The sequence below is a fragment of the Hyalella azteca genome, unplaced genomic scaffold (genome assembly GCF_000764305.2).
Source record: "Hyalella azteca isolate HAZT.00-mixed unplaced genomic scaffold, Hazt_2.0.2 contig3329, whole genome shotgun sequence".
In the NCBI taxonomy this organism is placed as follows: Eukaryota; Metazoa; Arthropoda; class Malacostraca; order Amphipoda; family Hyalellidae; genus Hyalella; species Hyalella azteca.
Genome location: NW_025933581.1, coordinates 1 through 25726, shown reverse-complemented (window position 1 = coordinate 25726; position 25726 = coordinate 1). Strand labels below are relative to the sequence as shown.

General features: G+C 38.6%; 1 protein-coding gene across 1 annotated transcript; it reads right to left on the bottom strand.

Annotated features, from left to right (window-relative positions):
* Window positions 1–48: 48 nt before the first annotated feature.
* On the bottom strand, window positions 49–16917 carry LOC108664412 (DNA repair protein RAD50). The gene is made up of 23 exons (XM_018150988.2): window positions 16764–16917; window positions 16403–16555; window positions 14580–14780; window positions 13587–13926; window positions 12890–13044; window positions 12304–12484; window positions 11611–11767; window positions 11146–11350; window positions 10285–10451; window positions 9760–9856; window positions 9343–9463; window positions 8526–8749; window positions 8091–8239; window positions 6921–7126; window positions 6400–6569; window positions 5705–5905; window positions 4060–4440; window positions 3519–3644; window positions 3000–3183; window positions 1963–2080; window positions 870–980; window positions 530–658; window positions 49–244 (listed from the first exon to the last, which is right to left on the bottom strand). Exons 1-23 carry the CDS (start codon window positions 16884–16886, stop codon window positions 196–198), a joined length of 3948 nt encoding a protein of 1315 aa, XP_018006477.1. The 5' UTR covers window positions 16887–16917; the 3' UTR covers window positions 49–195.
* Window positions 16918–25726: the final 8809 nt, after the last annotated feature.

Sequence of the window (25726 nt, the reverse complement as noted above, 5' to 3'; positions counted from 1 at the left end):
TTATTCCTTTCCCTACTCACCAAGGAAGAATTGAATCTTAACACAAAATTTACGTAACATTTCTTTACTTTTCGCCGACTTTAGGATTGTGTCCATATGGAATGAAAAAATAATTTTTACTAGAAGAGTGCGTGAAAGATGACGCTATGGAACTGAAGAACTCGTCCAAAAGAATTTTTCTTCTTCAAGCTAACGTTATCGTCGCGTCTGGTCCAATTCCACACGATGAACGTATGAGAACCCACTGTAAAAATTCATTGAGATCATTGATGGTGAAAAGCAAGATTATGATTATTAAGTTTAACCCAACTCTATGAACACAACCGTGCATTTTTACATTGCAAGATAACTAACCTACTCACTCATCTAAAAACATGTCATGCCATTGATGAAATTTTTGAAATTAGACATATATTGTATTATTCATAAATAATGAGATAAAACTCAATCAATGAAACCAATATGTAAATCACTATGTAACTGAGAATTAATCATGCATACAATATTTGACGGTGAATTAAATACAGACCGGTCATCGCGCCGCACGTTATAATAATCTTGAATTTGGTCGACTTCAGCCAGCCCACTGAGGAATTCGTCGTCGTGGGTGATGACGATGAGCTGGAAGTTGCGTTGCTGAGAGCGCTGATTGACGATCCTGAGGAGAAGAGATTCGAGGAAATGAAGAAATGCCTATGAAACAAGCGGCAAAATCCCGTGCGACTTCACTCTTCTTATTCTTAAAATTTAAAAAATTAATAGAATTCGATGCTGAAGTAAAAAGGTGATCTGTGTAAGTGTGGAATTTTATGTGCCGGAAATATTAAATCGTAACTCAAAATAATGGGCCTGTGTGTCGGATCACTCACCCGACCAGAGACCGCACCAGAGATCGGATGTTATCGCGGTCCAAGTTAGTCGTTGGTTCATCTAGCGCAAGTATGCCGCAGTTCTTGCTGAAAGTCTCTGCTAAAGCCATCCTGAAAGACGAAATTATCGTAAGTAATATTACTTTTGTAAAAGTTAGTATTAGTGTTTGGTCTACTTGTACCTATGAAAGGCCCGCTCAATTGAGTAACAAATGGACTATCTTCCGTTATGTCTCAGCAGAAGCGATGCCACGTTGGTTAGCGACTTCTATAAAATCCAACAAAATGAAATAACTACATCAGAAATCTGACGAAATAAAAGTTATACATTTAATACTTGCAATTCAAGTCCAAATAAAAAATTCGACTGCAGGAATAAACGTTGTAATGAAAAACCACAAATAAAATCTCCTACTATCATACCTTTGTCGAAACAATGCAATGAAACCCATGCGAATGTGTTCCCTCGCGTCATAAAGAGTTAGAACATCTAACTAAAATCGTGGAAATGTAGCAGAAAAATGGAATTAATGTGGCCAGTTCAGACATTTCCACGAAAAAGTTCTCAATCAAAAAATATTTAATTCATGTGATGAATCTCATACAGGAAACATTTCAATTACGATTTTGCATTTCTTGTACTTTGCGCAGAGATTAACGAGGTGGCCGCCTTTTTAGAGCAAACTATCAAGTGAAAAAACAAGTCACGAAATTGAAATAAACAGAGGGTTTTTGGCGCATTTTCTCATTTATGGAAAAAATGCACTATTGTGCTCGCCATTTCCGTCCGTCCGTCCGTCTGTCTGTCTGTCTGTCCGTCCATCTGTCGGTGACCTCAAGTTTTCGTCGACGAGAAAATGCGTTCTCTGTCACTCACTGCAGTGAGTACTGAATTATAGTTTTTTTGCTTACTTCAGCTCAGTTCGTCTTTTCTTCTATATCTAACGTAAGCCTAACGCTTAGCGTACACTGAAGTACACGATTTATTTTTAATATAATAACTTTATTAAGTGCAATATTACATGAAGTCACGGTGCAGAAAACATGGCATTTATAGGAATGTTCCGTAGCTGCCGACCAGTATCCAACATACCTGATGATGAGAGAGGCGAGCACCTTCTGACCGGCCGAGCAGCGGCCGCGCATGTCGAGCTCCACTTCGCGCTTGTGCATCACCACGCGGTAGTTGTAAGTGCGCCGCTTGTCCGCACCTGCACGAAACTTTTCGAGTTTCAGACGCGTAAACAGTTCAAGTGACAAGACACAAACAATTTAAGTTATCAGACACGTCATGTGATGACAGGTAAAGAGTGGAAGTGTAGAGACGTAAACAGTTAGGTTGGATACAGGTAAAGAGTGGAAGTGTAGAGACGTTAACAGTTAGGTTGGAGACACCTAAAAAGTGGAAGTGTAGAGACGTAAAAAGTTAGGTTGGAGACACGTAAAGAGTGGAAGTGTAGAGACGTAAACAGTTAGATTGGAGACACGTAATTAGTGGAAGTGTAGAGACGTGAACAGTCAGGTTGGAGACACGTAAAGAGTGGAAGTGTAGAGATAGAGACGTTATCAGTTTGGTCGGGACCGGTAAATAGAGGAAGTGTAGAGACGTAAACAGTTAGGTTGGAGACACGTAAACAGTAGAAATCATTAGACACGACGAAATTAGAATTGGCGACACGAAAATTGTTGACGTTATATTCACGAGGATATAATCTTTATTCGTATAATTTGGCAGTGAAATAAGGCTAGGAGAAGTAGATAATCCAACAATTCTGCTACCGAGTATTTTATTTGTATACATATACGCGTTGCCCATCAAAGCCACGGTAACAAATATTTCTTACATCAGGACAATAATGCCGACCAAATATCAGTGTAAGAAATATCAGACGAAAATGGAGCGATCTGAACGAAATAGATTCATGTCAACAAAAATCTTTATTCTTGGACGGATGACGAATCGATTCCAAATCAAAATTAATTATTCTACACATGGATTTTGTCTACCTAAATGTGCTCATTATAATCATAGCTAAATCATTTACCTATCAAGTTAACATAATCTGTATCCCAATCTCGATTACACATAGGGTATTAATACCTTATAGTTTTTCCTCGCAAGCTAGTTACCTTTAGATTCATTTTCATCCGTTTTGATCTCAATCTTGTCGATATCGTTGCCTTTGTAGGTGGAGTTCCAGAGCTGGTGAATGATCCTGTTGATGGCTGTCATCTTCTCGGCATGGAACCTCATGATGGCTGTGTCGAGAGCCTTGTAGTATTTGTTCAGGTCCTCACACGCGGTCCTTGTACACTGTAAGTTAAGAATTAACAATTCAATAACCTAACAATTCAGTTTAAATTCAAGAAATCATAAAATTCGAAATTTGCAGTTAAATTCTAACGCAAGCATAATACGATAACTGAATATTACACAATTAAAAAATATTCAAGTTTATTACAATGACATTTTAATGAAAGCATAAATAACAAAATTCAAACGCAATTCGGTACTAGCACAGGGAAACAAAAACTTTATAAGCTCTAAAAAAGTATAGTTGTAGTTCAAATTCATAAAGACGTATGGAAAATCAAAAGGTGAAGTAAACGAGGAAGGAGCAACAAGAAGGAACCTTCCATGAAACACACCATGATAAGTAGCATTTTCTCGCGATACTTGCGCACGGCTTCCTTAAACTGAGGAAGCTGCAAGTCTCGCTGAAGCTCACGGACTCTCTTGTTCACCTCATCGGAGCGACCGCGACTCAAGTTCAACTGTATAAATATGTATGCAAGTAAAATTTATTAATGGTTGTAAGTTGAAGTGTAACATGAAGCAGCAGGAAGTTACTCGAAAAACGTTAGGACTGAACAACACAGTCAAAGATGCTGCATAATCAATCAATAACAAAAGAAAAAAATTAATCATGTAATCAGTTTTAAACAACACTGAAAATTTCAATACTCAATTTAACACCATCCAGTGATAGATGTATCCAAGCTATGTTCAATTCTATTGTAAGGGCACACCTGAAAAATTCAACCTCCATGTTCAAACTAGCACCGCATTCCTGTAACTTCGTGGACCAAATTCCGAAATGCTTTACACAATTTTATAACACGTATTAAATACAAATGAATAAATCAGGAAATCAATCGAGGCTGCACGACTTTTACAGACGACGGTTACCTCTTTCTCGAGCTCGTGAAACTCTCTGGAGAGACGACTTTTCTCCAACGTCAAGGACTCCTGTTGCGAGGAAGCAATTTTAGCTTTCAGAAGCATCACCTCCTCCCGTATGTCTTCGACCTCTCGCTTTCGTTCCCGTATCTTCTTTTCAGTATTAAGACTGCGTTCATACTCGCGTTCGTTTACAAGCTCTTTCTCGAGCTTCTTGAGGCTCGTCTCGTGCTGCTCCTTCAGTTTCTGCTTCTCCTGCTCCTCGAGACGCAACTTCTGTACTTCTTGTTTGCTCGCAAGGATTTTCAACTCACTGTTGCTTGACATAAAATTCCTAATACTCGCTTGCAGGGTCTCTATTGGTCTCAGGAGCTCACGAACACATTCAATCTGCAAACACAAGTGATAAGTTTAGGGTAAAAAAACAGATAAATAAGCATAAAATAATAGGCTAGAAATGATGTATGAGTTAACTTCTAAAAGACCACGAAATTCATTTCATATTTTAGGCGTTCGAACAAAAAATATATGACAAATTAGAACACAGCAAGGTAAGATTACAATACTGTCGCGTGCCCAGCATTTCTGCCCTAGAAGGCCATGTTCTATTATCTTATTTTTTTTTTGTGACACTTCATTTGCGCGCTCTTCATTTTTCGATGATGTCTGATTTTCGTGAGCAACGTGTGCCATAAAATTTTGCATTCTTCTGTGAAAAAATGGGGAAGAAAGGCTACAAACAGCCTGCAGTAATGATGTTGTGGGAAAAAGAAGGTTTTTGAGTGGTTTTCAAGCATCATAAAAGAGAAATGTCAATTGGTCACCAACCTATCTCAAGTCCTCCTTCTACTTACCACACTGAAGGAAAAAGTTACAAAAATTAGGGACCTAATCCCTGAAGATCGACGTAGAAGTATTGACGAACTTTCGGAACTATCCCAAATGACTTAGAGTTCACTCTAGCAAATTTTAGAAGAAGATTTTGGATTAATAAATAAAAAAACAGAACGGCTTTTTGGGTCTCTCTAGTAGACTCGAACGGCAGTTCACCAAAAAAAAATCCGTCCTCAACAATTGTGGCACCAACAGTCAATCTTATTCAATTTTTTTTTTTTGCGCCAGGCAATAGGATTGAATCGGGAAATAAAATGCACGAATCCTTTTAAACCATTGATATAACCCAAATTATGTGCAGCTAAGGAATCGCATTTCTTTGAGTTGCTAGAAAAACTTAGCAACTGAGTGGTTACTGACTTAATTTAGTGAAGAGCCTAGTCATGGCTAAATGACAAGCTTTTACATTTACATACAAAGTTTATTTGTATTATTTTGTATAATTGCCCAGTAATTCTCTACATAATGGAATTCTTGTTAAAGTTGTTATACAGAAAAGTTGTAACACACAAATAATAGTTTCTACAAAACATTTAACTATCGATTATGGCGGTGATCCATCGTGGCCTGGGACTGCTACGTCCCAAACAAGTACTAAGATTATGAAAACCACCTCATATAAACAAGAAAATCTAATAGTCACGATTAGATCCTTAAAGACCAAGTCGGATGTACTTGTACTTCGACTTGAACTGAAGAACTTGTACCTTAGTTCGAACTTCCGTGTCTTGTACCTCATCCTGAACTGAAGAACTTATACCTTAGTTCGAGCTTCTCTGTCGAGCAGATGTCGTCGTGCCACGGCGGCATCTTTCTTGGCCTGCTCTTCCTTGACGGCAGTCCTGGCGGGGCCCACAAGCTCCTCACGCTCGTTTCTGCTCTTCCGCTCCTTGCAGCTCTCCTCTTCCAGACGCTTCACTTCCTCACGCTTCTTCTCCACCGCCTGTTGCTTAGTCTTCATCTGCACAAATACGCATAATTTAACACTTTCGCACAAGGGCCTTCTTTCTGAGACATAGCTCGGAACAATTATTATACGGAATATATTATATAAATATATTATACCGTAGAACAATTTAGTCATTAGCTAGAGAAGGGCAGTGGATTGAAAGTATCGAAAGAAGCACGAGAATAACAAATTAGAACTGCACAAAAATGTGCAACACAAAAAAAACTAAAATAATGATTAAGTATGGCCGCAGCGTTGCGTTCGAGTCCGATTGAACTTCGCGTAATAAAAATGGGCACAAGGCATAATAACACAACATTTTCCTAGTCACTGCAAAAACATGGAACAAAATGCAGGTTACAGCTTGAAATTACATCAACACAAGGACGTGGAGAAAAATCTAACAGCAAGACATGCATGACAGCGAGATAGTCTTTTGTGTTAGATAAAAATACAATTGATCCGTAGACCGTAGATAAGCAAGATATGATTGAGCGACGTCGTACTTGGATTTGCTTGGCGGCGAGATCGTTCCTCGTGTTGCGGAGCTTAACGAGCAGGTCTTTGTCGTCCATATAGCGCGCCTGAGCCGCCTCCAGCTCATCAGTCACGCCCCTCAACTGCTGCTCCAGTGACGCTAAGCGCTCAGTCGTCTCCTCCAGACTAGCACCGCCATCTAAAAAACGACAGTGATAAATTCGCGACTTTCTGGAGCGCAGTACGTGAGATACGATTTTAATTTCTGTGTCATGTGCTAGAATAGGGAATACGATGGTGGAATACCTAGCTCTACTCCAACTCAGCTAGCAAGAAGTTGTTAAGTCATTTCCACTATACCGCTCACTAATGAATGCTTTGAAATAATGCATTCATAGTTTCTTCGATTGATGTAAATAAATACCGAACTACGATCGTGTTTCCTAATTGTCTAAAGATTACATCACAGTTTTAATTTCATGAGCCTATTCTGATTTCGTTTGTAAGAATTTTCAATCTCCCATTATCACTGTATGACATGCATGGATACCTTGTTCGCCGAGCCTGGATTTAATTTCTTCACATTTGGCTGCGAGTTTTGCCCTAGCCTTGGCCATGGTATCAGCAGCAACAACATTCTCCTGCACGCCCTGACACATGGACGCCTCGCTGTTGTAGAGCGACAAGTTCGCCTCACAGTCGTCGAGCTCTTCTTTGACGCGGCTTAACTCGGACAACGGACGAGACAAGTCCGACCTTTTGTCAACATGCAGCAAGTCAATGAATACTAATAAATAATTATTATCAATAATAATTCATCAGATAGTTAACTTGTATATCTACTCATAAATATACTAATACTTATAATACTTACATGTACAGTTATTACGTCAATATTACATCACTTTCAATCAATGAATCTACATGAATTACTATCGATGATTGGGAATAAGAAAAGATTATATTATTAAAAAAACATAAAATTTTTCTTCTGCTCAAGGATCTGACAATTAATCTTATGGATTGATTTATTGATGGAGTGTCTAAAATACCATCTGCATTATGAAGTTTGAAATCGAATGATCGTGTACTGACGGGAAGAACGAAACGCGGGTAGATAGTGCGCTACTATGAAAGAAATAATGCCACTGTTTTGTTCGTTATTGATATTACTGGGAAAGGATATTTTGCTCCCAATAGCGATCAATTAAATTACAGTCAAGTAAGATTTTCAATGTTAAATATTGAATTTTTTTTAATGCATCAATTCAATGTTTCTTCAACGGGGCACAGGAGGTGGAGTGAGCAAGGGTCAGGGTGTCGGACTTGGGCAACCATCAGCAAATGAATAATTTTATGTACAAAGACTAAAACAATTGCCAGGATCGTCTAGTGGATTACACAATCTTTGGAAGAAATGGCATTCATACTGCTGACCAATTATTTGCCTATGATGCAAAAGAAAAATTCTAGAAAGGTGTCAGTTCAACTATCTTCTAAAGTGGGAACATCTTAGAATAAATTTTTGAGTTATTTAGTTGAAACTTTTCATGGTTATAATAAATAAAGTTTCCCTTGTATTTGAATACAGTGCAAATTTTCAAGTCAAATAAATTAATCAACAGGCAAGATCAGCAGGACGGATCACGTTCATTGCTTAGAACAGTAATAAATATCGCAGTTGAAATTGCAATTGTAAACACAAAAGAACATCACTGACTGAATGCTCCTGAGTTTTGCCTGTGCTTCGAGAAGCTGCTCCCTGAAAGGCTGCAGTTGAAGCAGAGCATTAAACTGCTTCTCTGAAGCGCTCAGGCGCTCTTTTGCGCTCTGCAGGCGAACTGGTAAGTTGCTCAGACGGCTTCGCAGCTGAGCACAAACAAAAACAAACAAATTGACATCTTTAATGCTAAATGGCTCAATTCAGGTATATAATACAAAAATATTCCAGCTTGAATTATTAAAAATGTCACATCTACACAAATGCCATGATCATGTCAGTGAGAAAGCTAGGCCAGAAGGAACAAAAATTTCGTTAGTCTAAACGAATATAGCTTGTTAGAATATTAACAGTTTCACGGAATTCATAATTATTTTCTCGTTTCCAATCAAATGATTGACACAAGAGCCCAATCAATAAATGCAAGAAACTTGCCTCGTTCTGGAGATCAAGATTCTGTTCCTTGGCAGCGAAGTCCCTATGACACAGAGGACAGCAGTCCTCAACAGTGAGCTTCTCCACGTATCGCTCCATGACCGTCTTGGTGCTCTCCAGCTCGCCGCTCTCGCGCTGCAGCGCCTCGACCTGGTCTTTCTTGCGGCTCAGTGCTTCCTCCAGTGGCAGGTCGGGGCACACGTCGCTGATACGCTCCTCCAAACCTTCAATAAAATAATCAAGTTGAATTCTTCACAAGTCAGAATTACGCCATCTATTTCCTGCGCATGCTGCAGACTTCAGTTACGTCAAGTCATTACCGGTCATCTCCAACTGTCGATTTGATCGATGCAGATTTAGGTGGTCACATCATATTCTTATGGTTCCCTACTCCAACTTGTTCCGCTGTACAGTTCAGCGTTTGGTGTCGCGTTGGTTTCCCCCTGGGATCTGCCACAGCTAATACTCGTATCCTTATTATACATTTTAGGATGTGATACTAGTAAAAAAATTTAATGGGGATTTGCCAAATGGGAGTCCCTTCAAAGCTGCTCCTTGCAAGCGTTTTTGCTAGTAATCCAACTCTATACTTAGAAGTCGGTAGGTTTGATTGATTTCTGGTTAAAACGTCACAGTCAGAACAACGATCAATAAAAGCCTGGAAATTTTAAGGATATGCAGTTCACGTTTAGGTAAACATTTCAAACATGCAGTTCACGTTTAGGTAAACAATTCAAAGCGCTAATGCTAAGTATATTTCTTCAAAAGTAAGGAAATAAAACCTAAAAGGCGTATGTAAGGACAGCGCCGTGCATACTTTTAATTTCCTTCTCCTTCTCCATTTGCTGACGACGCAGACTGTCGACGGCGACTTGATGCTTTGAGCGCTTCTCACGCAGAGTTTCCAACATCGTTTTGTTGGCATTTACATTCTTGAGCTGCAAAACGAAATATCGGATTTATACATTAACTAATGAGGTTTTGAGCATGAGCATGCCTGGTGGTGAGGTTTTGGTCATTAGAGAAGGTCGGAAATCAACAAGGCTGTAATGCCTTCCTGCATGGATGAATCAAATAATTATATATATATATATATACAATGTATATACTGGAATCATTATTCACCCTTCAGGATTCGTCACCATTGAAGTTGTTCACAAAATAGTCCACACATAGAAACGACAATATTAATTATGATATTATATAGTCAAAATATTAGTAATATTATACGCACCAATTCTTTATAGCAAGCATCGTAGTCGACTTTGAGCGTCTCCTCAGTGACGTTGGACGGCAGTAAGCGTTCTAAAACACCTCTACACTGATGGAACCTGAAAACGTAGGCGAGTTTCACCATCACTGCCAAAAGCTACATGGAACAAATATTGGTACGTATTCAAATAGAATGTCACATTTCAATAAAAAAATATAGTTTTCACAAAAAAGTAAAAACACCGTTACTTGGTGTCCGTGTCTAGTTTCCATAAGAAGTTCATGCAAGGCATGAGGGCCATAATAATTCACACTCACTTATTAAACAGTTTTATAAAAGTTATAGTCGTGGTTCCCAAATCTTTTCACAATGATATCCGATTTAAGATGCCACCAAACCATGTTACTTTTTCTACAAATATTTTCGTCGTTAATACAAATAAATAAATAAAATCCCTACATTACTCTAATTACTGTGTGCAAGAGCTGCGATAACGGGAACCCGGCAAGAGCGACATCAGAATTTAGAAAGTAGATTGGGACTTACAGCAGCGATATTTTCTTGCTCATTTCATTCATTTGTTTTGTATGGATATCGAGTTCTGAGCGAGCGGCGGCCTGCTTATTCATTTTCATTTGCTGTACTTTCAGTAATTGCAGTTGTTTCGTCAAGTCGTGGCGGCGTTGTTTCATCTCTTCTAATGAAGCCAACACCTGTAAATAACCACCGCTATTCATTAGTATCAATTTATAATTAGTTTCACCTCCTACTAGATTTGATACCTCAGAAATATTAAATCTGAAACTGATCACTTTATTTAAGAAGCTCGCAACTCAGAACATAAAATGAAATAGTGAAGGAAAAGTAGTGTAAGGATGCTTACAGCTTTTAACCCTGCTTGGTACGTTAATGGACATTTCGGTTTACTTCATACGAGGATAATCTTACCTAATGAAATTAGTTGAGGTAAGGAAAGATCAGAAGTAGAGATTCTACGAGCTAATTGAGATTCTCACTAACTGAGATTAAATGGGTACCAGTGACAATCAAGCCTTCTAGCACGTCAGATAGCATGCTAAATTTCTCTAGCGTGGTTATATCATTCTGTTGTTTAGCTAGCGCAGACGACAATTTATAGATTTCATCTAGTGACCGGCTAACTATTTTGCTTAGTTTTAATTCGTTAGGGTACAAGGTCTTTGCTTCTATTAGTAGTGAATTTGTACTTATATCGTATTAATGTTCTTAAAGGACCATTGTTAGTAAGAAACTAAGAAAAGTGTGTTCTACGTCACACCCTTTAGCATATACAAAACTAAACGTGAATAAATAGATTATGAGCTTAACGTAGAATGTAACTATTATTGCCACAAAACGCTTAAGAAACTTTGACAATAATACACTCACCTGAGGCTCATCAAAACTTTGCTCTTTAATAAGAAGCTTTTGGTCCACGTCAGAAATTTGTTGTTGTATCACATCAATGTCACAGAGTTGTACTTCTCGCTCCATTCTCCGTAGCTCCGAGGAGCTCTGACGAGCCTGCAGCTGCAGTTGTGCAATACGGTCATCTAGACCTTTTACTTCTTGCTCTAGTGCAGCTTCTCGCGATCTGTATGGATATTAAATATCAATTCGTTATCACAGATCTTATTTACAGACATTTAAATTCACAGCTTTTTAAACCCAAAAGAGCTTGCCCTGAATGCAATCAGAGTAATTTTCAAAACAACTCGGAAGCAATACCATGAAACTTTATAGGAGGGAAAAGGCCAGCATTAGACCGGTTCCTATCGATGAACAGTACTTTAATGTGATAACTCTGAGGCAATATCAAGATCATATATGGCTTGAAAAAAGCCAGCATTAAACCTGAGCTTGTTGATGCTGGACTGCAGAGCCTCCTCGTTGGCTAGCATGTCCGTGTTGCTAGACTCCAGTTGCTGTTCCAGAAGCCTTACGTGTTCCTTGCCGCTCTTCATGGCTCTCTCAGCGTCATCTTCATCATACTCTCCCTTCTGGTCGAACGCTGGTAAAATATTTTGTAGGAGATTTGTGAGTGAAACCATACAGTTTTTTTTTACTTTCGTTTGTATGAATAGCAGCTCTTTTGTGATGGTTGCGAGTGAAGCCATGTAACCTGGTGCTTTCTCATATGCGTAAAAAAAGCAATGAGTTACCACTTACCTCTAATGAACACAGAATTTTGCAATTTTGGCTAAGAAAGTTAATCTACTGGTTTAACCTGTTGGTTTAACCCTCCATTGTAAAGTCTTCTATTCATGGGGGCAAGTCGGGAAATATTCTCATTTTTTATGTGTAGTAAAATATAATTAGAAAAAATTTACATGGAATACTATATTTTAGGAGTAATTACACAATGATGGATCACACTACATATCTATCTTTCCTAATGCATTATTAATGGTAAATTGACGCTGCATAAAGACACGGAGTTAAAAAATAACTCGTGTCACATTAGCCTATGTTGTTTAGTTGTTAAAAAAAGAAACAATGCTAAGTGGCTAGAAGCTTAATTTTTCTTCATAAATGCGATAAACACACCTTGAAGAGCAGGAATTGCAGCAGAGGCCACAAGTTTAGCAATAGCTTTATTTCTGTCCTGTACCCGAGCCTGGTGCTGCTCCAGTTCGGTCTCCAGTTTGGTGAGGAGACGTTGCTCCTCCGACTGCTTGGTGGCCAGCAACTTCAAGTCTTGGCTCACATCTGTAATGCTGCGCTCAGCCTGCAAGAGTTTTGAACATTTTTCAATGTTTTAACATTTGTCAGCATGTCCAGAACAGACTTCTCGAGTACGTTGTTCAGATTGCCAAGCAAACAAACAACCGCATATCTTGGATCTAAGTCATATATTTACAAGAATCTTCTCCGTGACTTTAGTAGTTTAGTTCCACTGAGTTATTCCACACTTTTTTCTAAGGAATACTACCACTAACGAAATATGTAGTCAGGTCCTTTGTCAGATAGAAAATACAAAATTGATCCTTGAATCTGAACATAGAGTTTCCATACCGAACAACTTTGGAATTAGGTATTTATTTATCTCTATCCATGCCGGAAACAGATCCAAGATTTCAGAATAAATAAATATTCACATTTACTTATCTATACATCATGAACGATAGAAAACCTTGTGTATCTGAGTCCTCCTGAGACTCAGGGTGGTTTGGTACTCAGAGATCCTCCTGCGCAGCTCCTCGTCACTGCAGTCCATTGGATGGCTCTGCTCTGCCGCATCTGACGTGTTCATCTCCTCGAGCATCGAGATTCTTTTCTCTTTGCTTCCTGTAATTTAATGTCATGCGACCAAAAGTCAGGGAGAAAAAAAAGAAATAAGCAGTTAGATAATTATCAGTACTAGCTTATTATCATTTTTAGTTTCATGAACTGAGCGTATTCACATGCAATAAAAGCATAATGTGTGGAAATAAGCATATTAAAAAGCATTCTAGTACAACCAAAACATAAGAATGGAAGGTGTTAAAAATTTAAGAATAAGGTCAATATACCACGCATTCAATACGGTTTCAATTTTAAGTAAATGTTCACATGGATTCAGAACATTGTATTTCGAATATCTTAAATTGAATTAAGAAAAAAACAATACAAATATCAAACAACAATGGACATTCATTAAGCATATCTCTCAACAAATCCTTCACGGTACGACAGGGGTAATGGCAATTTAGAAATCAAAACATGAAAATATGATGGAATTCAAACTGAGGTCAACATTTAAAATTTAATATAGTAGCTTTTGTGGTGAGCCAAGAAGATGCCACTGGCTACGTAAACACAGATGGGAAACAAAATCACATTAGACTCACCTAGATCATGAGAAATTTTGGCAATGCCGTGTTCTACTTCCTCTATTTCCTGGATTCTCTTGAGTAAAGGCCGCTTGCGTTGAGAAAAATTATCCTGTGCTTCTTTGATCTGGTCAAGAAGCCCTTGCTGTGTGGCGAGCTCAGTTTTCTTACGATCTGCTTCGTCCTTCATGTCTTTCAGCGACTCCAGTGTTTCAGTCATGTTTATCATCTGCTGCTTCTTCTCAGCCCTGAGCTTGCGCATAGTCTCTAGGCCCTTGATGTAACGAGTTGCATTGAAAATTGCATCAAACTTCTCCTTAACTTTTTTACCTTCGTCTAGAGGCCAGTTGCTGTCTTCCTGAAACCAAACTGCAAGAATTACTTTCCTAAATATATTTTTCAATGCTGCAAGATTCCAATTAATTCTTTCCTAATAATTATGTGGGTAAGATTTGATAGCTAGAATACTTGCCTTATGTGACAATGGGATTACAAAATGTCAAAAAATTTGATTGGATGTTAAGAAACTTGCTAGAACTTGCAAATATTCATTGTAGTGAAAATGCTATTTGATTAAAAAGATTTTACCATGAATCAATTTCATACTCCGATAAGCATTGCTGAATTAATGACGTAAAATTATTCAACCATACAGAATATTTTGTGTTCAATATGATTAAAACGTTGGCTCCGATTGCTTCATCTTGTACTATTATTTTATTTCTTGTACTATTATGAATACCGGGTTGCTAGACGGTCTTTTTTTCCGGACGAATTCTGCCATTTAGTTTTTTCAATTGTGTTGGCCGTCTAACATTTATGATAGGGGTACTTCTTAATTCAATTAAGATTGAGTTATAAGCCTTTTTTGACCTTTTTTGTTTGCAGACTAGGCCGTTTTTTAGGCCATTTGCCAACCCTGAATTATGTACCACTTTGTCCTAGAGAAATACAGTTCGTTGTATGCATGCATATGTTCCACTTCGGCGTCAACCCGTTAAGATTACAAACCTGATGACAAAAAATCACATTCTCAAGAATGGGCTTGCTGACTCCAATGATATTGAGACATTCCAACTCAAAGTCCACACACTTGTTGGACACTTGGATCTTCTGGCCATCAGGACCAGTGCGAGTGATGGTTTGATCCAAAGATTCAAATTTCAATCCTTGAGGTTTCTGCACCACTTCCACAGACCGGACCAAATCAAACTGAAAAATAGAACGCATATCAAATATTGAGGAGTTCAATACTGGAGGAATGAGTTCAATGCAAGTTATTATTTTACTATCAGTCAACATATTCCTTGAATGAAAGAAGTATCAACCAGAGTGATGCCTATGATTGGAAGATTCATGAAATGATTACAGTAATTAGGATGAAATAATTTAATAAATTTATTGATCCTGCTGAAAAAAGGATTTCACAACTCACTGTATTGATAACTTGTTCCTGAGAATCCAATAGTGTACCTAGACATTCGATATTATGTTAAAAAAACTAATTATGGGCTTCTAAGAATCCCACAGAGACACAGACATTGCTAATTCATAAAGTTAAACCAAAAATCTATGATGAGAAAATGTTTTAAAAATCACAGATATTGCTATTTCATAAAGTTAAACCAAAAATCTAAGATAAGAAAATCTTTTAAAAATCAGCTCAAGTGAAATCTATGGTAGCATGCCCTGACCTATACCAAAACCTTGTTGGCTCTGCTGCCAATTAAAAATCTTGACTTCTCGTTATATCCAAAAATTTCCCAGGGTGGGCCATCTCCATGTCCTAGTCAACCAATACCGGTATGTTTCTAACTACCCATTAAAAGCCTACTCCATTTCAACCTAGACTGAGAATAGCTCAGACCCATCAAAATGGATTTGGGAGAACTCATTTTCAGACTTCACTGGCAGGTCTACCACCATGGTGTTGCCCAATTCCTTGGACATATGTTCCACCACTATCTCTCAACACTCACCAACTAAAACTGCACTGCTTTATTCCATAAGACAATCTCTTTGCAGCTAGGGAGTCACATTGAATTATTGATTCATTTTAACCCTCCATATCTAGGTCACTGCAAAAAACATGCAGTCACCCAACTCCCAACATACCTACATATACTGAAATACTAGGTTGGCATCAAAAAATGCTCCTAAAAGGAAAACATTACTACCACATGTAGGTATATATTTATAACAGTCTCATCTTAAATTGATCAGCTCTCTTTAGAACTCCTGTGCCACTTCCATATCTACTGCCTGCTTTCTAAAATCATCCAGAAAAACTCTTTAACGCAACAAGTCAGCTGCTAGGGTAGCTGTCATTGAGCATCACAACACAAAGACAGGCTGCCTTCTAGGCTTCTTCTCATCATCTCCTTCCATTATCTTTCCTGATCGCCTCCCTTTGCCCACCTTTGCTTCAACCATCCATTGGTTGGTATAGGTACATGGGTGCCTTGTAGCATTAACATGTAGTATACAGCATGACAGACAAATAATTTAGACAATTCAAAGAACACAGTCTACCAAAAATAACTGTAACAGGATTTGAATCTCAATTTAATTTTGAAATAATTAGATTCCTTTCTTATTCTCAGTTTCATAGATAAAATTTGTTCAGTCACAACTTTCCTATGAATTATCCCATAAATTAGGTAACCTGGTGCATCATATAGGTACTACCCTGCTCTAGCTATAACTGTGACTGAACATAGCAGCTTTACTTGCTACAATCCTAACAAACAGTGTATTAATTTTAGTTTCTATGGGAATACTAAACAGGAAATAGAACAGAAAATTTTCTAATGCAAACCAATCAGAGAGCAAACCTTCTCTCCTGCAGCAGTAATAACTCTGAGTTTGATTTGTCCCCTTGATTTGACTTCTCTTGATATTTTTGGATCGTGGACAAATGAGCGTCCTCCATTTGAACCTGGTGGCTTCTCACCAGTTGTGATGTACTTAAGAGCTTCAATGATAGTCTGAAAAGAAGAATAAATTAATGAACAATTTTCAAAATGTTGATAATTTTTGATGCAATGTTTAGTCAAGATTTGAATTAGCCTAGTGGTTCAAAAGAGTAGGGAATTTAGATTTTTTCCATCAGAATCCTATTCATAGAAGAAAACAAACATTTTTCTGGTAAATAAAAAAATAAAAAGCAATTTGTTGAGTGGGCAAATTACTCACAGTTTTGCCACATCCATTTTGGCCAAGAATGAGAGTCAGAGGAGGCTTAAACTTGATCTCCTGAGGCTTCTCAGGACCAAAACTCCGTATCCCCTGAAGGCGAAGTTTCTGAATCCGTGACATTTTGCAACTCTATTTAAGTACCTAGTGATCTGAAAAAGAAAAAGTATCAATCATCAACAATAAATTTTATAGGTAATAATAACTTTCTTGCTTAGCTAAAAAGACCAGCTTGGGGATTTGGGTGGATTGGGTTGGGTTGAATTTGGTTGGGATCAATTGGGTGAGATTAAATCAGATTGGCTTGGGTTTGATTTAATTGGTTTGGGTTGCACCGTTGCACTGGGCGTTCAGTGGGTTGGGTTTGATTTGGGTTGAATTGGGATGGATTAGGTTGAGTTGAATCATGTTGGAATGAATTGGGTTGGATTAAATTTAGCTGGGTTGCATTGGGTTGGATTGGCTTGAATTGGATTAAATTGTATTGGGTTAGATCGGATTGAATTGGTTTAAATTGCAATGGGTTGGGTTTGGTTGGATTGGGTTGAAATTGGTTAGTATCAATTGGGTGATAATGATATTGAATCAGGTTGGCTTGGGTTTGATTTAATTGGTTTGGGTTGCACTGGGTTGGGTTTGATTGGTTGATATATATGCATGATCATCATGATTCATGATCATGCATATCAACATAATCAACCTTATCATACAAGGCTAAACAATACCTATAGTATAAGAAATTGGTTCAAGTCTTTTCTATTGAGTAAATGAGGAAATTTAAAATGAACTGATTCTATAGATTCTCTGGTTTGCACTAACCTCACTAATTCACTATGCCTAGTGGTGTGAGTGCCAACTGCCAATTTGTCAAGTGGTGACACTGGTGGGTGTATTGCTATGTAATAATGTCTATGATGACCCTACCCCTGATTTATAAAACAAAACCCACTGTAACTGTTAGCAGTGTTAAATGGTCAGTGTGTGTTCACTGTTCAAACTTCAATACTAGTCTGGAAAAGTCCTATTTTTGTCTGAAATATCGCAGCTCTAATATCATATAATTTCAGTAGGTATGAAATCTCGCGGCTCGAATGTCATAAATTTTTGTTTGATTAAAAAATTGCGGTTTGCACTTTAAAAATTCAGTCGCGGCTCGCCAAGTAGATATATTCCATACTAGCTTCAATATGCAGCAACAGTAGTGTTAGTGTTCAATTATGTGCCCAAGCGGCCCAAGTGTCAAGTGTCCACATATTTCAGCTCAAAATTTTTATAGTATTAATATTATTCAGTTTAGTTATTCAGTATGAGTACACCAAAGTTTTCACAGTCACCTAGTGACCTATGATTGAATTGAAGAAGCTATTGTTATTTTGTGCTATTGAGAAATGAGAAAATTGCTGCCAAGTACAAGCTAAAGTTGCCAAGTAAAAACTATTGTGCAGAAGCCATCCATCCATGAACAAGAAAAAATGCCCAAGATCATGGTCAATTTAACCTACATCAGCCCTGGCCTAAGTTGCCTAGTATATTTAGTAAAATCAAGAAATTTTTTTTTTGTTCTCTCTGTTTTCAAAGAATCACACACTAGCCTTTGTAGGTAGACTTCAAAAGGAGGCACAGCCATAGGCCATAAATTTTACTCTTAAATAAGCACTGGAGGCAGAGCCAATGCCAAGCTTCACCATGCATGATGCACTAACATGATTAACTTTACTTAGCCTCAGAACTAGAAGCTGCAGAATATGCTTAAACTCCGTACCTAATCCAGACAAGCAAAACACTGCCGATTGCCAAAAGATAATAGCAACGTAGGTCTTCAGCCAATGCTTAACGCTTAAGCATGCTTGCTCATACCGTCAAATGTTGTAAACTTGTAATAAGGGACGGTTTTGAGCGTTTTTCTTTAATAACTCCTTAGTCCTTACCATCATGGTAAGGAGTTATTAAAGAAAAATGCTCAAAACCGTCCCATGAAACATTTCATAAACAAGTTTGGGCTCATTTTAAAGGTAGCTATTTGCAGATTGCAAGGGCTAATCTGGGCTATCAGTATCATATACTATAGCATCTCTGAAAAAATTTCATATGCTATTCTTAAGATGCCAATGCAAAATACAAGCCTCCTGAACCAACAATGAGAATGGGGTATTTAGGGGTAATAAGGGACACTTTAAATGAAACTAAATTTTAAAACGTTTGAAGCAAGCAGAGGCCAGAGAGTGTACTCATCCATTATAGGACCATTACTAACAGTACTCTGAAGTCTTCCTCTTCCTTTGTAGATGATGTCTGCCGACTGCCGTTATGCACTCTAGCGTTATTACCTATGGAAAGGAATATGAACTAAGTGTGAAGTTTGGCAAAGCTGGCCTCCCGCCTCCTCTTTGCAGGGTGTCCACTTGGAGTGGACTTAAAGCCGCAGGTCTGCCAGATGGATGACCGTTGGGCCTGAGAGCTTATAGCTTGTGGTTTTCAGCTTCTTTGTATATGAAAACAATTGCTGCCATCTTGTGAGGTTGGCTGATGTAAGTTCAGTACAGGATTGGGTTATTTGGGTAGAAGTTTACCTCCCGCCTCTGTCCTCCGGCATGCACCCTCCTCAAAAAATGTGGGCCGCGGGGAGCGCAATCTTGTTTCCTTGGCTACGGAATAAAATCCGGTAGACCTTTAGACTACAAAATGGCAGTCTAATTATCCAATCCAAAAAGGCAGTCTAATGCTCAATCCAAACTGCCAATGGCTACTGCACGACTCATTCCATTTTTTATCCCATCTTAAGACAGCAAAATATTTCGGCATCACGTGGCAGAGCGCCATGGTTGAAATAATATAAGGTTGACCCACGGCGATGACGATTTTTCGCCGATTTCTAGGTCTAGTGGAAGTGTGTGTGAATGCAAGAGAGTCTGGAAGTCAGCTGACCACACCTGCGTGAACTCTATCAGCAGCTATTGTGAACGCGTAACTGTGTGATGTGCGATGTCAAAAGTCGGCACAATTGGCCCTTATTTCTTTGAGTAAAACGAACGCGCAGTAACGGTGACTGCAGCTTGGTACACGCAAATGATTGACGTCTTTTTTGCCGAAACATACTGAAATGAATGTCTGGTTCGAACAGGATGGAGCCACGGCCTTTACAACACGATGTTCAATGGATCTTCTGAGACAACATTTTGAAGAACACCTTGATCATCTCCTTGTGAGTGACCTTCTTTGGCCGGCCCAATTCCCTGATATGGATTTTATTTATATAGGGTTATCTTAAATCAATTGTTTAGATTGACTGTCCAAGGACCCACGTCGTTTGAAGAACAACATACGCCAAGCCATCGCCAACATACCCGTCAGTAAATGGTTCAACGAGTTGAACGGAACTTCAGAAATCGACTAGGTAACTGCATTTACAATGGGGTCATCATTTGTCCGATTTATCACTAAAACTAAGTGATGCAAAATTGCAGTGAATGTATTTTTCAGTGAAATTTATATTGTACTAATATCGTTACCAGTGTCTTTTTTACTGAGTTTTCAAATCAAGATTTTTCGCGATTCATCCTATACAAGTCCAGTGACAATGTAAAACCAACGTCAGTCGAAAGATATTGTCAAAAGACCAGTTATTAAATCTGTAAGCAAGTCACAAAAAAGTATAATAATCGACCTGAACAGGCCTATTTCTTCAACGCCAGGGATGCTTTACATATATGTTTAAAAACGCTATGTCAGGTGCAACCGACAAGTGACCTGTCTAAGATCATTATATAACAGTGCATGTAAGAAACTATCTAATACATGTCAGTTATTGGAGGCTATTGGTAGTGTGGTTAGAAAAATGGCTTAAATATTCCACGAAATTCCTAGAATGAATAGTCCAAGTCGTTTTTAATGTCGTTTAAGTGGCAGCTGCGTTTTAACGCTGACAAATGTAAAGTTATCCACCTTGGCAAGAATAATGAACAGCAAGATTACAGTATGAGAAGACACAGTTGCAACGACAGAGTGATGATGTCGAAGTCGACAACGGAAAAGGATTTAGGAGTTAATATCGACAATGAGTTGAAATTTTCTAGCAAATTACGGATCAGGCAATAAGTAAGATCGGGTTCCAAAGGCCGGATCCCTTGTGAATCAAGTCACGAAAAGTTCAAGAATCGGCAACAGGCCATGGGCCTATTTCTTCAACGCCGACACTTCTATTCTATTCTATTCTATTTTATTCTATTCTATTCTATTCTATTCTATTCTATTCTATTCTATTCTATTCTATTCTATTCTATATTATGAATAAGCCACCATGAAGAATTTTTATAGAAAGCGCTGTTCCCGTGCTTTGGAAATTTTTTCAAATCAAGTAAACAGGAGCAAATAGCGACACGTGCTAAGACGGCCATCGCTCTCTAAACTTTATTTTATTTCCTCTGAAGCAAAAACTTGAACATTTTGAACTATTTTCCTTGGGTAACCAAGTCTAATCCCCAAGGTTATACTTTTCTCAGAGAGCACGCCACACAACATGTGACAGCTCGAAAACTCGAGCGGCAATCATCCGGCTGTTGATCGAGAGTGCACCAGAAATTAAATTGAAACGAGAAATGGCGATATAATACAAAGGCTCTGACAAAAATCAAGTTGCGCTCAAGCTGAGAGGTGTGATCTCTTCTTACACGAAGTCTTGAATTAAATTAAAATAAAAGCTCGAGCGGCAAACCGATTCTCTGCATGAGCACCTCGCTCATCTCGAGTGATCTGATCTGCGTTTGCGGAACATGGTTGACCGAGAGCTGACTGCCAGAGAAGTGAGTGAGACTTCGACCAAACAGAGATGCACATATTTTCCCTTTGTGGGTCATCCTGACACAGTTGGGCCACACATAAGCTCGTATCGGCACTGCGTCCGTTGTGGGTAAGAAAGTGTGTCAGCGCTTAATTGAACAATATATGTTCACTTTCATTAAAGTGCGGTTTGAGAGCTCGCATTCAGATGTCTTCATATAGGTAAACTGGTGTAAGATAAGCATATAAGAACTTCATTCATTGTTTATAGCGTATTATATTAGTTTCGTCCTTATGCAATCTAGTAGTCCACATTCAATATGCATTCTATATCAGGATTTGTTCATGAACCGTAATTAATATGAAAAGCATATTCTTCGCCATATTAGCGTCGAGCTGTCCACCCCAAGTGTTTTCTCTGTCTTTTTTGTACCATGTTGATGAGAGGGAGACTGGAAAACCCTGTGAAAACTGGTGACTAAAAACAGCTTTTTACCACGGTATCTGCTGCTTTTCATTGTACGGTAATCGACTTGATTAAATTATTTTCTCAGATATGAAAACACCCATCGCTTTGGGTGACATGACGCTGCTTGGTTTTCTTTGCGTTTGATTACATTTTTCTTTGAATTTGCATTAGGCGCTTGCAAAAGCCACTGAACTTGACTAGTTTCTTTGGGCTCATTTGTCAGTTCGTTTCGTGTTGCTAGAGGAGATTAAAAAAAATATAATAAATTTCGTGTAATTCCAACTTCAAAGTAATTCCCTCTGTATTTATTTGCAATACCTTCTTCAAAGTTGCCCCTGCTAATGTTCTCAGGCAATTCTAATATGTATGATTCATTTTAGAACAAATCTTAGTTATAATGATTGCATAAACCTCTGCAAGGTCTGACGAACACGTGCGCCTTCCGAGTGCACGTGTCGCGGTAGACGCAGCGGCTTTTCTAGCACAGCCTTGAGCCGTTATCCCGAGCTTCTGTAGCTCTAGAAGTCATGTCCATAACATGGCTATACAGTATGTCTTATCAGATTATAGATCGATTGTGACTGCCCTGAGTCTAGATTTCATCGTTAATTGCTTCATTTGAGAAGAAATTTCTTTGCATTTTGCATGATTAATTGAAAATCATTTGTATATTCTACAAGAAGTTATTGATTTGAAGTAATAATTCTATCATGAATAATAAATATCTTCTTATTCCAGTACTAGATAGCATGAGCTATTTTAATTTTTTGCGCATATAGCCTTGGTAAAAATTTCGTTTACATATATTTGCTCACCAGATACACTAGAATAAAAGTGTGGTCCCATCACCACTGTGATGTCCTTTGCTCATAGGCTTCGTGCATATCACCCATGATGGAGCTTGACCGATATTTTCATTAAATGATACGGCAATCGTAACTTTTGCATTGACATTTAAATTGTAATTTCATATTTGGTTTGATTGCTTTTTACTTAAATGTAGAGAAATCGATGATTATTTGTCTGCATGACTATTACTTCAACAGATTGCAAGACTCGCAGGTTCAACTCTCGACGGCTGCACCATATCAACACAAGATCACGTATAGTTTCAAATTATTTCTTATATTGCTCCCTTGTTGAAATCGTAAGTTACTAGGATTGAGCAAATTCGATACTATTGATTAAAATCGTTAGTTTTTTATCGAAACTTCAAATGATGTCAGAGACGTTACCGATATGTAGTTTTCTTAGTTCTATAGGGGAGGAGTCAGCGACTTCAAACTGAATGTTACTGACACCAGCAGTCTTTATATATTATTAATAACTGATGAAAATTACCTCCTGAGCTTGATGAAGTTCATTTCAACTACTTTTCTTCATTAGACGATTAAAACCACATTAGAAAATCGAGCTTAGGCGATTTCTCAGGTCAGTTTGATTATGGTGTCCCGCTGCAGCTATATGCTGACTTTTATCAACGCAACATATCACATAAGATCTAATACGAAAATAGAGCTTCATAAATATATCGAATTATTAATACTCGTCAATCGGAAAACGAGCGCAGTGTTTACTGCTGTGAGGCTATGAGTGAGTATTGGGCGCTCTTCATTTTCGCCTCTCCATTACCCGAAGATCACCCCCCGGATAACATATAGTCAGAGTTCGTTTAGGGGCACACACACAAGGCCATGCTGGAAGCACCACCTTTTTGACGACGATTAACCGTCCACCAGCGACCCCGAGAAATCAAGTGAGCTTATCGCGAGGCTCGAAACCTCCTCCGCCTGCATGGCTCCTTTCATCTCGGTGCAACCATCACTGTGCATATAGAGGTGCTAGCTAACCACCGCGCCACAGAGATAACCAAGTGCTCGTTTATTTCGGTAAATGAGATAATTAAATTTGTAAATTTGTTCGTCATTACCTAAATAAATGGTGCAGCCATCGTTGAAGCTCAGAGTATGAACATCTTCAAAAAGAGACTAGACGAAGCTATGCAGGAGCATATGTTCAGTCTTAAAATGCCTAGCAAATTACGGATCAGGCAATAAGTCCAGCAGCTATCTCAATCAATCGTCAGCTATAGAAAGATCGGGTTCCAAAGGCCGGATCCCTTGTGAACCAAGTCACGAAAAGTTCAAGAATCGGCAACAGGCCATGGGCCTATTTCTTCAACGCCGACACTTCTATTCTATTCTATTACTTGAGGCCTCTTTAGCCTTACTTCAGTCTAGGATGGTTTTATTGTAAGATTCATATTTACACAGTTTATTTATATACTCATTATTTTCCATATTACCAGCATTGACCACATAATGATGATGGTTATGAACATAAGGATGATAGGTCATGGGCCTATTTCTTCAGTGCCGAGATTTCTATTCTATGATGCAGGAAAGTGGTTTTCTACAATAGTTTCTCCTAGCATCGGCTTTCTTTATTCCGTTTTTTTTGCCAACGTGCAACGCAGACTGAATAATAACAACAATCGTGCTTCCTATCTAAGCCCACTATTGAATTCAGCTATTTCAATTCTATATCGGCAATTTACGAGCACCATACGAATTATTTTGTATGCGAATTTAATATATTTCAGTTTGGAGTTCATTTGTTGTGTAAATGTTGCAATACATTGCAATACATTTTGCAATGTTCGAATTTCATACAATCGTGGAAGACTGGAACAAGTGAACAACTTAATTACGAGTTACGAAAGGACGTAAACTTCATTGATCATCTCTGAACTAGACATTACTTCTGAATTAACGTTCATATTCTACGTTACGATTATCTCTGATCATCGACAATAACGATCATATTGGAACTTTCGGTGACCTTTTAACCTCTTAAGATCTGCCAACTTACGACGGCCGGCAAGCAGGTTCGATGATCGCGTGCATTCCTCGTGGCGATCGGGACATCCGGAGGCTGCGCTTCATTGCAAAAGGCGGGGGCTTCGGGTCATTTTCCTACAACTCCTCAGCCACTTGTTTTTTACTTAGGCTTCATGGGTTCCAATGGACTTGCTTCTGTTCTTCCTCATGGCTCACTGACTCCTGGGACTTGTCATCGAGACTAGGTTTTTTCAGTCTCTTTCTAGGGCGATAACTTATCACGCCGCAAGAAATATTCTGTAAGAAATAATTTTTGTATTATACATTAATCAATTAAGAAAGAGAACATTGAAAAAATGGAGGTCCACGGTATCCCTATCATGCAGAAGTAGGAACGTTTTAGGCTGGATCTTGTAGCTGGGCTTATAAACGAGCTCAGTTAACACTGCTGTTGAATAACGAAAACTCTGCGTCAAAAAAATGAATGCATGGAAAATGCTAGCAAAGTTTAATGCTACCAGAGTTGTGCATGGAGCAGAAATAGCCGCATGTTTACCCCCGCAAGTGCAGTAACCCAGTAGAATCACCACAGTAAGCAGCATCGCCATCATCTGCAGCAGCAACACTCTAGCAGTAGCCTGAGCTGCACTAGCAGTAACAGCAGCAGTACTAGCAGCAGCAACATAAGCAGCAGCGACAGCACCACTCCAGCAGTAGCCAAAACAACAGAAGCAGTAACAGCAGCAGTACCAGCAGCAACAACATAAGCATGAGTAACTGCATCACTCCAGCAGTAGCCAAAACAGCAGTTGCAGTAACAGCAGCAGTACTAGCAGCAGCAACATAAGCATCAGTAACTGCACCACTCCAGCAGTAGC

What these genes read in the sequence shown, in the direction of transcription:
- LOC108664412 (XM_018150988.2), bottom strand. Translation starts at nt 16,886, where the DNA reads ATGTCACGGATTCAGAAACTTCGCCTTCAGGGGATACGGAGTTTTGGT. An exon ending in ATCCAGGCTCGGCGAACAAG is followed by an intron (nt 6,570 to 6,920) that starts GTATCCATGCAT and finishes GTCGTTTTTTAG; the next exon opens with ATGGCGGTGCTAGTCTGGAG. An exon ending in TCGCCGCCAAGCAAATCCAA is followed by an intron (nt 5,906 to 6,399) that starts GTACGACGTCGC and finishes GTATTTGTGCAG; the next exon opens with ATGAAGACTAAGCAACAGGC.